At 40.1% G+C, this 14096-nt stretch overlaps 1 protein-coding gene across 3 annotated transcripts; it reads right to left on the reverse strand.

Annotated features, from left to right (window-relative positions):
- Window positions 1-5419: 5419 nt before the first annotated feature.
- Window positions 5420-13262, reverse strand: LOC308116754 (uncharacterized protein). Of its 3 annotated transcripts, none has more exons than XR_013935786.1 (3): window positions 10779-13262; window positions 7664-10226; window positions 5420-6528 (listed from the first exon to the last, which is right to left on the reverse strand). XR_013935786.1 is itself a non-coding variant. In XM_080475122.1 (2 exons), the coding sequence occupies exons 1-2, from the start codon at window positions 11016-11018 to the stop codon at window positions 9900-9902; spliced, it is 567 nt and encodes a 188-aa protein (XP_080331248.1). In that variant the 5' UTR covers window positions 11019-13262; the 3' UTR covers window positions 7084-9899. The 3 variants fall into 3 exon arrangements, 1 of the variants encoding a protein (XP_080331248.1); XR_013935787.1 differs by having other exon boundaries at window positions 10779-12512; XM_080475122.1 differs by lacking the exon at window positions 5420-6528 and having other exon boundaries at window positions 7084-10226.
- Between the last annotated feature and the right edge of the window lie 834 nt (window positions 13263-14096).

A 14096-nucleotide genomic window follows, 5' to 3' on the forward strand; every position in this document is an offset into this window, starting at 1 on the left:
AAAACTAACTCGTTCTTTCACTGAGGAACCACATACAATATGCAGTAGCATGTTCAAGCAGTTTCAAACTTCTCATTCATTGGATTTACAGTAATATTGTCATTTTCATCATTTGTGACCAAAAACATGCTCCAGACGAGAAACCGAGCATGATTTTGGAAAAAAGTTTATATTTCACAAGAAGTAACTCGTACTTTCACTGATCAACCACATACAATATGCAGTAGCATGTTCAAGCAGTTTCAAACTGCTTATTCATTGGATTTACTCTGCGATTGTCATTTTCATCATTTGTGACCAAAAACGTGCTCCCGACGAGATACTGAGCGTGATTTTGGAAAAATGTTTATATTTCCCAAGAACAAACTCGTACTTTCACTGATCAACCACACACAATATTGATTCAGCATATTCAAGCAGTTTCAACTTGTTTATTCATTGGATTTACAGTAATATTGTCATTTTCATCATTTGTGACCAAAAACGTGCTCCAGACGAGATACTGAGCGTGATTTTGGAAAAATGTTTATAATCACGAAAACACACTGGTACTTTCACTTTTCAACCACATACAATGTTGATTCAGCATATTCAAGCAGTTTCAAACTGCTTATTCATTGGATTGACTCGGCAATTGTCATTTTCATCATTTTGGCCAAAAACGTGCTCCAGACGAGAAACCGAGCTTGATTTTGGAAAAATGTTTATATTTCACAAGACAAACTCGTACTTTCACTGAGGAACCACATACAATATGGATTCACCATGTTCAAGTAGTCTCAACTTGCTTATTCATTGGATTCACAGTAATATTGTCATTTTCATCATTTGTGGCCAAAAACGTGCTCCAGACGAGATACTGAGCGTGATTTGGGAAAAATGTTTATATTTCCCAAGAACAAACTCGTACTTTCACTGATCAACCACATACAATATTGATTCAGCATATTCAAGCAGTTTCAATTTGTTTATTCATTGGATTTACACATACAATATGCAGTAGCATGTTCAAGCAGTTTCAAACTTCTTATTCATTGGATTTACTCTGCGATTGTCATTTTCATCATTTGTGACCAAAAACGTGCTCCAGACGAGATACTGAGCGTGATTTTGGAAAAATATTTATATTTCCCAAGAACAAACTCGTACTTTCACTGATCAACCACATACAATATTGATTCAGCATATTCAAGCAGTTTCAACTTGTTTATTCATTGGATTTCCAGTAATATTGTCATTTTCATCATTTGTGACCAAAAACGTGCTCCAGACGAGATACTGAGCGTGAATTTGGAAAAATGTTTATAATCACGAAAACACACTGGTACTTTCACTTTTCAACCACATACAATGTTGATTCAGCATATTCAAGCAGTTTCAAACTGCCTATTCATTGGATTGACTCGGCAATTGTCATTTTCATCATTTTGGCCAAAAACGTGCTCCAGACGAGAAACCGAGCTTGATTTTGGAAAAATGTTTATATTTCACAAGACAAACTCGTACTTTCACTGAGGAACCACATACAATATTGATTCGGCATATTCAAGCAGTTTCAAACTTCTTATTCATTGGATTGACTCGGCAATTGTCATTTTCATCATTTTGGCCAAAAACGTGCTCCAGACGAGAAACCGAGCATGATTTTGGAAAAAAGTTTATATTTCACAAGAACTAACTCGTCCTTTCACTGAGGAACCACATACAATATGCAGTAGCATGTTCAAGCAGTTTCAAACTTCTTATTCATTGGATTTACAGTAATATTGTCATTTTCATCATTTGTGACCAAAAACGTGCTCCAGACGAGATACTGAGCGTGATTTTGGAAAAATATTTATATTTCCCAAGAACAAACTCGTACTTTCACTGATCAACCACATACAATATTGATTCAGCATATTCAAGCAGTTTCAACTTGTTTATTCATTGGATTTCCAGTAATATTGTCATTTTCATCATTTGTGACCAAAAACGTGCTCCAGACGAGATACTGAGCGTGAATTTGGAAAAATGTTTATAATCACGAAAACACACTGGTACTTTCACTTTTCAACCACATACAATGTTGATTCAGCATATTCAAGCAGTTTCAAACTTGTTATTCATTGGATTGACTCGGCAATTGTCATTTTCATCATTTTGGCCAAAAACGTGCTCCAGACGAGAAACCGAGCTTGATTTTGGAAAAATGTTTATATTTCACAAGACAAACTCGTACTTTCACTGAGGAACCACATACAATATGGATTCACCATGTTCAAGTAGTCTCAACTTGTTTATTCATTGGATTTACAGTAATATTGTCATTTTCATCATTTGTGGCCAAAAACGTGCTCCAGACGAGATACTGAGCGTGATTTGAGAAAAATGTTTATATTTCCCAAGAACAAACTCGTACTTTCACTGATCAACCACATACAATATTGATTCCGCATATTCAAGCAGTTTCAAACTGCTTATTCATTGGATTTACTCTGCGATTGTCATTTTCATCATTTGTGACCAAAAACGTGCTCCAGACGAGAAACCGAGCATGATTTTGGAAAAAAGTTTATATTTCTCAAAAACTAACTCGTTCTTTCACTGAGGAACCACATACAATATGCAGTAGCATGTTCAAGCAGTTTCAAACTTCTCATTCATTGGATTTACAGTAATATTGTCATTTTCATCATTTGTGACCAAAAACATGCTCCAGACGAGAAACCGAGCATGATTTTGGAAAAAAGTTTATATTTCACAAGAAGTAACTCGTACTTTCACTGATCAACCACATACAATATGCAGTAGCATGTTCAAGCAGTTTCAAACTGCTTATTCATTGGATTTACTCTGCGATTGTCATTTTCATCATTTGTGACCAAAAACGTGCTCCCGACGAGATACTGAGCATGATTTTGGAAAAATATTTATATTTCCCAAGAACAAACTCGTACTTTCACTGATCAACCACATACAATATTGATTCGGCATATTCAAGCAGTTTCAACTTGTTTATTCATTGGATTTCCAGTAATATTGTCATTTTCATCATTTGTGACCAAAAACGTGCTCCAGACGAGATACTGAGCGTGATTTTGGAAAAACGTTTATAATCACGAAAACACACTGGTACTTTCACTTTTCAACCACATACAATGTTGATTCAGCATATTCAAGCAGTTTCAAACTGTTTATTCATTGGATTTACTCTGCGATTGTCATTTTCATCATTTGTGACCAAAAACGTGCTCCCGACGAGATACTGAGCGTGATTTTGGAAAAATATTTATATATGCCAAGAACAAACTCGTACTTTCACTGATCAACCACATACAATATTGATTCGGCATATTCAAGCAGTTTCAACTTGTTTATTCATTGGATTTCCAGTAATATTGTCATTTTCATCATTTGTGACCAAAAACGTGCTCCAGACGAGATACTGAGCGTGATTTTGGAAAAATGTTTATAATCACGAAAACACACTGGTACTTTCACTTTTCAACCACATACAATGTTGATTCAGCATATTCAAGCAGTTTCATCTTGTTTATTCATTGGATTTCCATTAATATTGTCATTTTCATCATTTGTGGCCAAAAACGTGCTCCAGACGAGATACTGAGCGTGATTTGGGAAAAATGTTTATATTTCCCAAGACAAACTCGTACTTTCACTGAGGAACCACATACAATATGGATTCACCATGTTCAAGTAGTCTCAACTTGCTTATTCATTGGATTTACAGTAATATTGTCATTTTCATCATTTGTGGCCAAAAACGTGCTCCAGACGAGATACTGAGCGTGATTTGGGAAAAATGTTTATATTTCCCAAGAACAAACTCGTACTTTCACTGATCAACCACATACAATATTGATTCAGCATATTCAAGCAGTTTCAACTTGTTTATTCATTGGATTTACAGTAATATTGTCATTTTCATCATTTGTGACCAAAAACGTGCTCCAGACGAGATACTGAGCGTGAATTTGGAAAAATGTTTATAATCACGAAAAAACACTGGTACTTTCACTTTTCAACCACATACAATATTGATTCAGCATATTCAAGCAGTTTCAATTTGTTTATTCTTTGGATTTACAGTAATATTGTCATTTTCATCATTTGTGACCAAAAAAAGTGCTCCAGACGAGAAACCGAGCTTGATTTTGGAAAAAAGTTTATATTTCACAAGACAAACTCGTACTTTCACTGAGGAACCACATACAATATGGATTCACCATGTTCAAGTAGTCTCAACTTGCTTATTCATTGGATTTACTCTGCGATTGTCATTTTCATCATTTGTGGCCAAAAACGTGCTCCAGACGAGATACTGAGCGTGATTTGGGAAAAATGTTTATATTTCCCAAGAACAAACTCGTACTTTCACTGATCAACCACATGCAATATTGATTCAGCATATTCAAGAAGTTTCAAACTGCTTATTCATTGGATTTACTCTGCAATTGTCATTTTCATCATTTGTGACCAAAAACGTGCTCCAGACGAGATACTGAGCGTGATTTTGGAAAAATGTTTATAATCACGAAAACACACTGGTACTTTCACTTTTCAACCACATACAATGTTGATTCAGCATATTCAAGCAGTTTCAAACTGCTTATTCATTGGATTGACTCGGCAATTGTCATTTTCATCATTTTGGCCAAAAACGTGCTCCAGACGAGAAACCGAGCTTGATTTTGGAAAAATGTTTATATTTCACAAGACAAACTCGTACTTTCACTGAGGAACCACATACAATATGCAGTAGCATGTTCAAGCAGTTTCAAACTTCTTATTCATTGGATTTACAGTAATATTGTCATTTTCATCATTTGTGGCCAAAAACGTGCTCCAGACAAGAAACCGAGCTTGATTTTTGAAAAAAGTTTATATTTCACAAGAAGTAACTCGTACTTTCACTGATCAACCACATACAATATGCAGTAGCATGTTCAAGCAGTTTCAAACTGCTTATTCATTGGATTTACTCTGCGATTGTCATTTTCATCATTTGTGACCAAAAACGTGCTCCCGACGAGATACTGAGCGTGATTTTGGAAAAATGTTTATATTTCCCAAGAACAAACTCGTACTTTCACTGATCAACCACACACAATATTGATTCAGCATATTCAAGCAGTTTCAACTTGTTTATTCATTGGATTTACAGTAATATTGTCATTTTCATCATTTGTGACCAAAAACGTGCTCCAGACGAGATACTGAGCGTGATTTTGGAAAAATGTTTATAATCACGAAAACACACTGGTACTTTCACTTTTCAACCACATACAATGTTGATTCAGCATATTCAAGCAGTTTCAAACTGCTTATTCATTGGATTGACTCGGCAATTGTCATTTTCATCATTTTGGCCAAAAACGTGCTCCAGACGAGAAACCGAGCTTGATTTTGGAAAAATGTTTATATTTCACAAGACAAACTCGTACTTTCACTGAGGAACCACATACAATATGGATTCACCATGTTCAAGTAGTCTCAACTTGTTTATTCATTGGATTTACAGTAATATTGTCATTTTCATCATTTGTGACCAAAAAAAGTGCTCCAGACGAGAAACCGAGCTTGATTTTGGAAATTTTTTTATATTTCACAAGACAAACTCGTACTTTCACTGAGGAACCACATACAATATGGATTCACCATGTTCAAGTAGTCTCAACTTGCTTATTCATTGGATTTACTCTGCGATTGTCATTTTCATCATTTGTGACCAAAAACGTGCTCCAGACGAGAAACCGAGCATGATTTTGGAAAAAAGTTTATATTTCTCAAAAACTAACTCGTTCTTTCACTGAGGAACCACATACAATATGCAGTAGCATGTTCAAGCAGTTTCAAACTTCTCATTCATTGGATTTACAGTAATATTGTCATTTTCATCATTTGTGACCAAAAACGTGCTCCAGACGAGATACTGAGCGTGATTTTGGAAAAATGTTTATATTTCCCAAGAACAAACTCGTACTTTCACTGATCAACCACACACAATATTGATTCAGCATATTCAAGCAGTTTCAACTTGTTTATTCATTGGATTTACAGTAATATTGTCATTTTCATCATTTGTGACCAAAAACGTGCTCCAGACGAGATACTGAGCGTGATTTTGGAAAAATGTTTATAATCACGAAAACACACTGGTACTTTCACTTTTCAACCACATACAATGTTGATTCAGCATATTCAAGCAGTTTCAAACTGCTTATTCATTGGATTGACTCGGCAATTGTCATTTTCATCATTTTGGCCAAAAACGTGCTCCAGACGAGAAACCGAGCTTGATTTTGGAAAAATGTTTATATTTCACAAGACAAACTCGTACTTTCACTGAGGAACCACATACAATATGGATTCACCATGTTCAAGTAGTCTCAACTTGCTTATTCATTGGATTCACAGTAATATTGTCATTTTCATCATTTGTGGCCAAAAACGTGCTCCAGACGAGATACTGAGCGTGATTTGGGAAAAATGTTTATATTTCCCAAGAACAAACTCGTACTTTCACTGATCAACCACATACAATATTGATTCAGCATATTCAAGCAGTTTCAATTTGTTTATTCATTGGATTTACACATACAATATGCAGTAGCATGTTCAAGCAGTTTCAAACTTCTTATTCATTGGATTTACTCTGCGATTGTCATTTTCATCATTTGTGACCAAAAACGTGCTCCAGACGAGATACTGAGCGTGATTTTGGAAAAATATTTATATTTCCCAAGAACAAACTCGTACTTTCACTGATCAACCACATACAATATTGATTCAGCATATTCAAGCAGTTTCAACTTGTTTATTCATTGGATTTCCAGTAATATTGTCATTTTCATCATTTGTGACCAAAAACGTGCTCCAGACGAGATACTGAGCGTGAATTTGGAAAAATGTTTATAATCACGAAAACACACTGGTACTTTCACTTTTCAACCACATACAATGTTGATTCAGCATATTCAAGCAGTTTCAAACTGCCTATTCATTGGATTGACTCGGCAATTGTCATTTTCATCATTTTGGCCAAAAACGTGCTCCAGACGAGAAACCGAGCTTGATTTTGGAAAAATGTTTATATTTCACAAGACAAACTCGTACTTTCACTGAGGAACCACATACAATATTGATTCGGCATATTCAAGCAGTTTCAAACTTCTTATTCATTGGATTGACTCGGCAATTGTCATTTTCATCATTTTGGCCAAAAACGTGCTCCAGACGAGAAACCGAGCTTGATTTTGGAAAAATGTTTATATTTCACAAGACAAACTCGTACTTTCACTGAGGAACCACATACAATATGGATTCACCATGTTCAAGTAGTCTCAACTTGTTTATTCATTGGATTTACAGTAATATTGTCATTTTCATCATTTGTGACCAAAAACGTGCTCCAGACGAGATACTGAGCGTGATTTTGGAAAAATGTTTATATTTCCCAAGAACAAACTCGTACTTTCACTGATCAACCACATACAATATTGATTCAGCATATTCAAGCAGTTTCAAACTGCTTATTCATTGGATTTACTCTGCGATTGTCATTTTCATCATTTGTGACCAAAAACATGCTCCAGACGAGAAACCGAGCATGATTTTGGAAAAAAGTTTATATTTCTCAAGAACTAACTCGTCCTTTCACTGAGGAACCACATACAATATGCAGTAGCATGTTCAAGCAGTTTCAAACTTCTCATTCATTGGATTTACAGTAATATTGTCATTTTCATCATTTGTGACCAAAAACGTGCTCCAGACGAGATACTGAGCGTGATTTGGGAAAAATGTTTATAATCACGAAAACACACTGGTACTTTCAACCACATACAATGTTGATTCAGCATATTCAAGCAGTTTCAAACTGCTTATTCATTGGATTGACTCGGCAATTGTCATTTTCATCATTTTGGCCAAAAACGTGCTCCAGACGAGAAACCGAGCTTGATTTTGGAAAAATGTTTATATTTCACAAGACAAACTCGTACTTTCACTGAGGAACCACATACAATATTGATTCGGCATATTCAAGCAGTTTCAAACTTGCTTATTCATTGGATTTACAGTAATGTCATTTTCATCATTTGTGGCCAAAAACGTGCTCCAGACAAGAAACCGAGCTTGATTTTGGAAAAAAGTTTATATTTCACAAGAAGTAACTCGTACTTTCACTGATCAACCACATACAATATGCAGTAGCATGTTCAAGCAGTTTCAAACTGCTTATTCATTGGATTTACTCTGCGATTGTCATTTTCATCATTTGTGACCAAAAACGTGCTCCCGACGAGATACTGAGCGTGATTTTGGAAAAATATTTATATTTCCCAAGAACAAACTCGTACTTTCACTGATCAACCACATACAATATTGATTCGGCATATTCAAGCAGTTTCAACTTGTTTATTCATTGGATTTCCAGTAATATTGTCATTTTCATCATTTGTGGCCAAAAAACGTGCTCCAGACGAGATACTGAGCGTGATTTGGGAAAAATGTTTATATTTCACAAGATAAACTCGTACTTTCACTGAGGAACCACACACAATATTGATTCAGCATATTCAAGCAGTTTCAAACTGCTTATTCATTGGATTTACTCTGCGATTGTCATTTTCATCATTTGTGACCAAAAACATGCTCCAGACGAGAAACCGAGCATGATTTTGGAAAAAAGTTTATATTTCTCAAGAACTAACTCGTCCTTTCACTGAGGAACCACATACAATATGCAGTAGCATGTTCAAGCAGTTTCAAACTTCTTATTCATTGGATTTACAGTAATATTGTCATTTTCATCATTTGTGACCAAAAACATGCTCCAGACAAGAAACCGAGCATGATTTTGGAAAAAAGTTTATATTTCTCAAGAACTAACTCGTCCTTTCACTGATCAACCACACACAATATTGATTCAGCATATTCAAGCAGTTTCAATTTGTTGGGGCAAGGGCTGGAAGGGCGCAAAGATCAGTGTTGCAGATTTAATGCAGCCTGAAACAAGTAGAACAAGAAAAACAAAACAGTAACTCTGGTAACAGTAACAGGTTTTTGAAATAACACAACACTAAACAGGTTCTTCAAATATTTGAAGAACCTATATTTACAGCTCTATTTACAAACACTTCATGCATTTAGGAATTGCAGGAGTCCCTCTCTCACATCCCTGCCTTCCTCATCTGCACCCTGTCCCAGTGCCACCACAGGTTCAGCTGCATCGCTTGCCTCCACAGTGTGGCTCCATCCGTTGTTGTACTCCTCTCCATGAGTCTCACAAAGATTGTGCAGAGCACAACACGCCAGCACCATGGATTTTGCGAGGCTGACATCACTGTCATTCCGCTTCAACAGGCAGCGCCACCTGCCTTTCAGCCTTCCAAAGGCGTTCTCCACCACCACCTGAGCTCTGAAGATCTTCCTATTGTACACCTGCTGCCCTGCTGTCAGCCACCCAGTGTTCGGGAAGGGTTTCATGAGCCAGCTCTGCAATGGGTAGGCGGAGTCATCCAGGATGTAGAAGCCTGCATCCACCGATGTTGCTGGTGCATGCAGGGAAAAGGCAGCCACGGTCAACCAATTCCCAGAAGGTGGACAGTCTGAGAACACGCGCGTCGTGCAGACTGCCAGGCATGCCAGTGAAAACACTCCAGAACAGACCCCTTCCATCCACAACTCCCTGAAGGATAATGGAGTGCCAGCCTTTCCGATTGAAGTAATCGCAGTGGCAGTCCTGTGGTGCCAAAATGGGAATATGCGACCCATTTATTGCCCCAACACACTGCGGAAGCCCCCACCTGTTCTGGAAGTAGGCTGCCATTTCCTGCAGCTTCTCCTGGTCTGGAAATTTGATTTGTTCTGGAACCAGGAACTGACCAGCAGCATCACAAAAGTCCTGCACACGGGGCTTTTTTGCTGACACCAAACAGGTGGCCAATGCTGCGATAGTCGGCATTCGTTGCAAGTTTCCACACAGCTATGGCAACTCTTTTGGTAAGAGGGACACACACACGGAAGCTTGTGTCACGCCTCTCCATCGCCGGACACACTCTCCCACACAGGTAGCGAAAGGTCTCTTCAGACATCCGGAAGTTCTGCACCCACTGTGTGCTTGTGAAGCCAGGCACTATCCTCTCCCACCAGTCGTTGTTTCGAGTGACAGCCCAACTTGTAGGCCTGTGGCGGTGTTGTTGCAGTGCTTCCAGGATGACCTGGGAGACATAACAGCACATTTATACACATTTAAACATCAATCTATTTCTATTTTATTATATTGTATTTTTAACTGTTTTTCTAGTTTCTGCTATGTGTGCTTCTTTCTTTTTTATTATCCTGTTGTACCACTGCAAATTTCTCCACATGTGAGATAAATAAAGGATATCTTATGTAATCTTAATTAAAAGCCAGTGATATAAGAAAATTGGAAACACTTTTAAATTAATAAAAAAAGCCCAGTATGATGCTTCCCGTTTTCGGTAATACATAATCTGAAGAATTATGAATTACAGGTGAAATTTATCTCTTCCCAATAACTGTACAATAAACTAAAGGAAGTACAAATGGCTTCTCTAGCGGTAAAACAACTACTAGTAGTAACTATTGAAAAAAACAACATTTTTATGAAGGTGACATTTTAATGGCTGATTAATCATGAGGTGCATTTTAGACATGTAATGGAGTAAAAACTACAGATAATCGCGGCCAAACGTCATGGGGTGAAAGTAAAAGTATGCTCTATATTTTCACTGAAGTAAAGTAGTTACCCGGTTGCGTCGCCTCTTTCTTCTCTCCCGCAGTCGTCTCTCCTCCTCCTCCCATATCTCCTCCACCTCCCGCCTCTCCTCCCGGATCTCCTCCTCCTCACGGCTCTCCTGCTCACAGCTGTCCTCCTCGGCGCTCTCCTCGTCTAAAGCCTGTAGCCTTCTCTGCAAAACAGCCTGTCTCTGTTTTGCAAAGAAGCAAAAGGCCAGGAGAAAGAACACGACGATCTCATAGTCCTCCATGTTTGTTCCTCGAGTTCTCCCGCATTTACCGCTGTGTAATGGCGTCACATCCTGCGTGACCACGCGGCCATTAGTAACCCCGCCTACATTTTAAACCATTCCCCGTGTAATGGAAACGTGGCACCTGATATGGGTCTGGTTACGGATAGTAACCGGTACCAAGGGGCACTGTGGAAACGGGGCTTAAGTCCACCTCACCACCCACAAAGCCTCCGTCTACGTCCTCCACCTGCCCCTGATCATCTCTCTCACTGAAACTACCCAGAATTCCTTCGTGGTCGCTGAAGTACGTGGGCATCACTGCACATTCCACATCAAAGGGTCTCGTTTTCACATAAACGTGATCGATCAGAGTTCCCTTCTCTGTCGTCTCTTGTGTCACATGCTGCTCAAATCCTTTGCTTCCCATGAATTTGCTGATTGAAGACTTCTTTAAGATGTTTTCATTAAAATCTCCCATTATTACAATTGTGTTACTGATGGCGTGGAGCCAATCCAGTAACCCGCCCAGGTTTTGGAGCAATAAAGACTTTGGATAACATGGTGGACGATAAATGACGGCTATCAATATGTCCCATTTGTTACACAGGCACACCAAACACTCCAGATTCAAATCGGGTGCCTGCAGAATGTCCCAGTCCAAATGCTCTAGCGTGTACAAACCCACTCCACCATGTTCTAGACCCCGGAGCTCTAACAATTTGGGGTTGCTGCTGTTGTAACACAAGGCTCGAGTGCAGCTGTGGAAATGGTAGCCATCAATTTGGACGGCGTCTGATGAGGACTGTGCAGTGAGCCACGTTTCTGTGACAGCAATACAGGTAGGCTGTAAATGCTGTGTGCAAGACACCAAGTCTACCAGGTGGCGACTTAAATTTTGAACGTTCATTAAATACACAGAGAAACTTTGTGTATCTAATGAAGGCTTTGGCTGCTCAATTAAAAATGGAGGCATGCTGTCCACAGCCTCCTTTATGGCGTCTTTGCAGTAAATGACCTTGTCTTTAAAATCCCTGATGATCAGTCCAGACAGAGCCCTGACACGACTCAGCGCTACATACGCCTGCCCGGGTGCAAAGACCTTCTTCAAACTCACCACAGCCTGGTCCACCGTCAACCCCTGGACCTTGTGCACCGTACACGCCCACGCTAACTTGAGAGGGAACTGACGACGCAGCCCTCCACGCTTGGTGGCCTTCTCCTCCTCCGGATCAATGGCAGTAGAATGTCTGCATTCTACTGATGCGTGTGCACTTTTGTTTCCTCCTCCGTGAGCCAATTCTCTCATCATCAAATCTGACATAAACTGTCTGAGGAAACGTTTCTCTCTCACTAAACTCAATATGAGTGACCGTGCCACACGCTCCATTGACCAGGCCATCTTCCACGTCCACGTTCTTACAGAGCATGACACGCGCGTTCCTCGCCAAACACAAACTCTCAAGTAGGGACGTGTCCGACGCACGGCTGTGGTGGCCTACCATCATCTCTAACTTCCCCGTTGTCCTGCTGTTCATGAAGTCCTGGGCTTCAATGGTGATGTAATCAGGACAAGTGTCAAACAGCTGCTTCAGGTTGTGCTCACTTACTTGTGCGTTTGTCGGGAAAATATGCAAGGCAGAGCTCTCCTCGCCGGTCTCGCGCGGCTTTAAAATCTTAACGTCGCTCTCTAGCATTGGGGTGGCCTTGGAACGCACTCGCAACCTGTTGAGTAACTCAGCAAACACGCTGTCCTTCTGCCTGACCACGGTCTGCAGCTCTACCACACTAAAGTTAATCCACAGGTCCACACCAGGCTGACTGCTATACAGCGGCTTCCCTTTAACGGGAGGCAACTGATAGAAGTCTCCCACAGCGATGACGCTAACGTTACCAAACGGGGAAAAGTCTCCTGACTGCTTGAGCTGCCTCAAGCACCCATGGACGTATGCCAACAGATTGTGATCAACCATACTGATTTCGTCGAGGATTAGAATTTGGAGGTGACTCAATTTAGCTCTCAGAGAGTTCACTCTCTCGTCATCCAAAGGGATGTAAGGTAAACTAGAGTGTTTGCCAATACTCAGAGTATGATGGATTGTAGCTGCATTTAAATTGTATGCAGCGATGCCCGTAGGGGCGGCTAACAAAACACAAACATCGTCTGGTTGAGGACAAAGTGTGGACAACAGCCTCCCTGCCTCGTACTGAATAGCTCTGATTAAATGACTTTTCCCCGTCCCAGCGCCACCCGTCACAAATACACGCAAAGGCTTTGGGTTCTGACCCATCACCTTTTGCAGACACCACTGCCTCACCTCGTAGAACACAGCCATCTGTGTCTCGTTCAAGGACCTAACCAGAGACAAACCCTCACTGCGAGACAACAAGATGTTCCGGTTCCTCTCCAAGTGTGCGACCTGTTTCCTCCCCACGACCAAATCGGGAACGTTCTCCAACGCTTCCACTAGCTGCTCGTCCGCTATCTCCCCCGCCTGCTGCTGCCTCTAAACATTCTAGGCGTTCCACTTCCTGTTCAGGACAAAGCGCACCCCAAGCGTCGTCCTCAACCCCCTGGAGCTTCTCAGCTATCTCCTGTGCCTGCTCTAGATCCTCACCGTCAACCTCGAACCTGGCCCTATTCTCATCTACCACCGCTTTAACCGAATGAACAGAGCCGTCGCGAAACCTGACCTCGCCGTCGTTATAGAACTGTTGAAAGAGCTCAAAGCCTTCAGGTCTGAGCTCTGACTCAGTTCTATAAGGAAGGAATAACTGCAGCAGACTCTGGAAATGAGCCTCCTCCCGCTTCTCCAGGTTGAAGCGAACATAACGAACGACCGCAAACTGAGATCGTGTTCTCCTCAAGATGAAGCCCAAATTATTCCTCAACTGGATTCTCTTTTCAGATTTTTCATTCTTGGAGAGAACACGATACTCCGACGCAAACGTGGCGATACACATGTCATCCAAAACCTCGCCACCAGGCCTGCTCCTATACTGGTCATCCACATGTCGTCTGAACTCAGGTCATGTGACGACGCCCTCTGTTTTAACACGCTGAGGGGTAAACTCATCTTCATTATATTGGAAACGGTC

This window comes from Lipophrys pholis (assembly GCF_963383615.2).
Source record: "Lipophrys pholis genome assembly, chromosome: 11".
Taxonomy (NCBI): Eukaryota; Metazoa; Chordata; class Actinopteri; order Blenniiformes; family Blenniidae; genus Lipophrys; species Lipophrys pholis.

Bases quoted from the DNA above. Each gene is read 5' to 3' on its own strand.
- LOC308116754 (XM_080475122.1), bottom strand. From the start codon at position 11,018: ATGGAGGACTATGAGATCGTCGTGTTCTTTCTCCTGGCCTTTTGCTTC. The intron at 10,227-10,778 runs GTAACTACTTTA...TATGTCTCCCAG, and splicing joins GAAAGAGGCGACGCAACCGG to GTCATCCTGGAAGCACTGCA.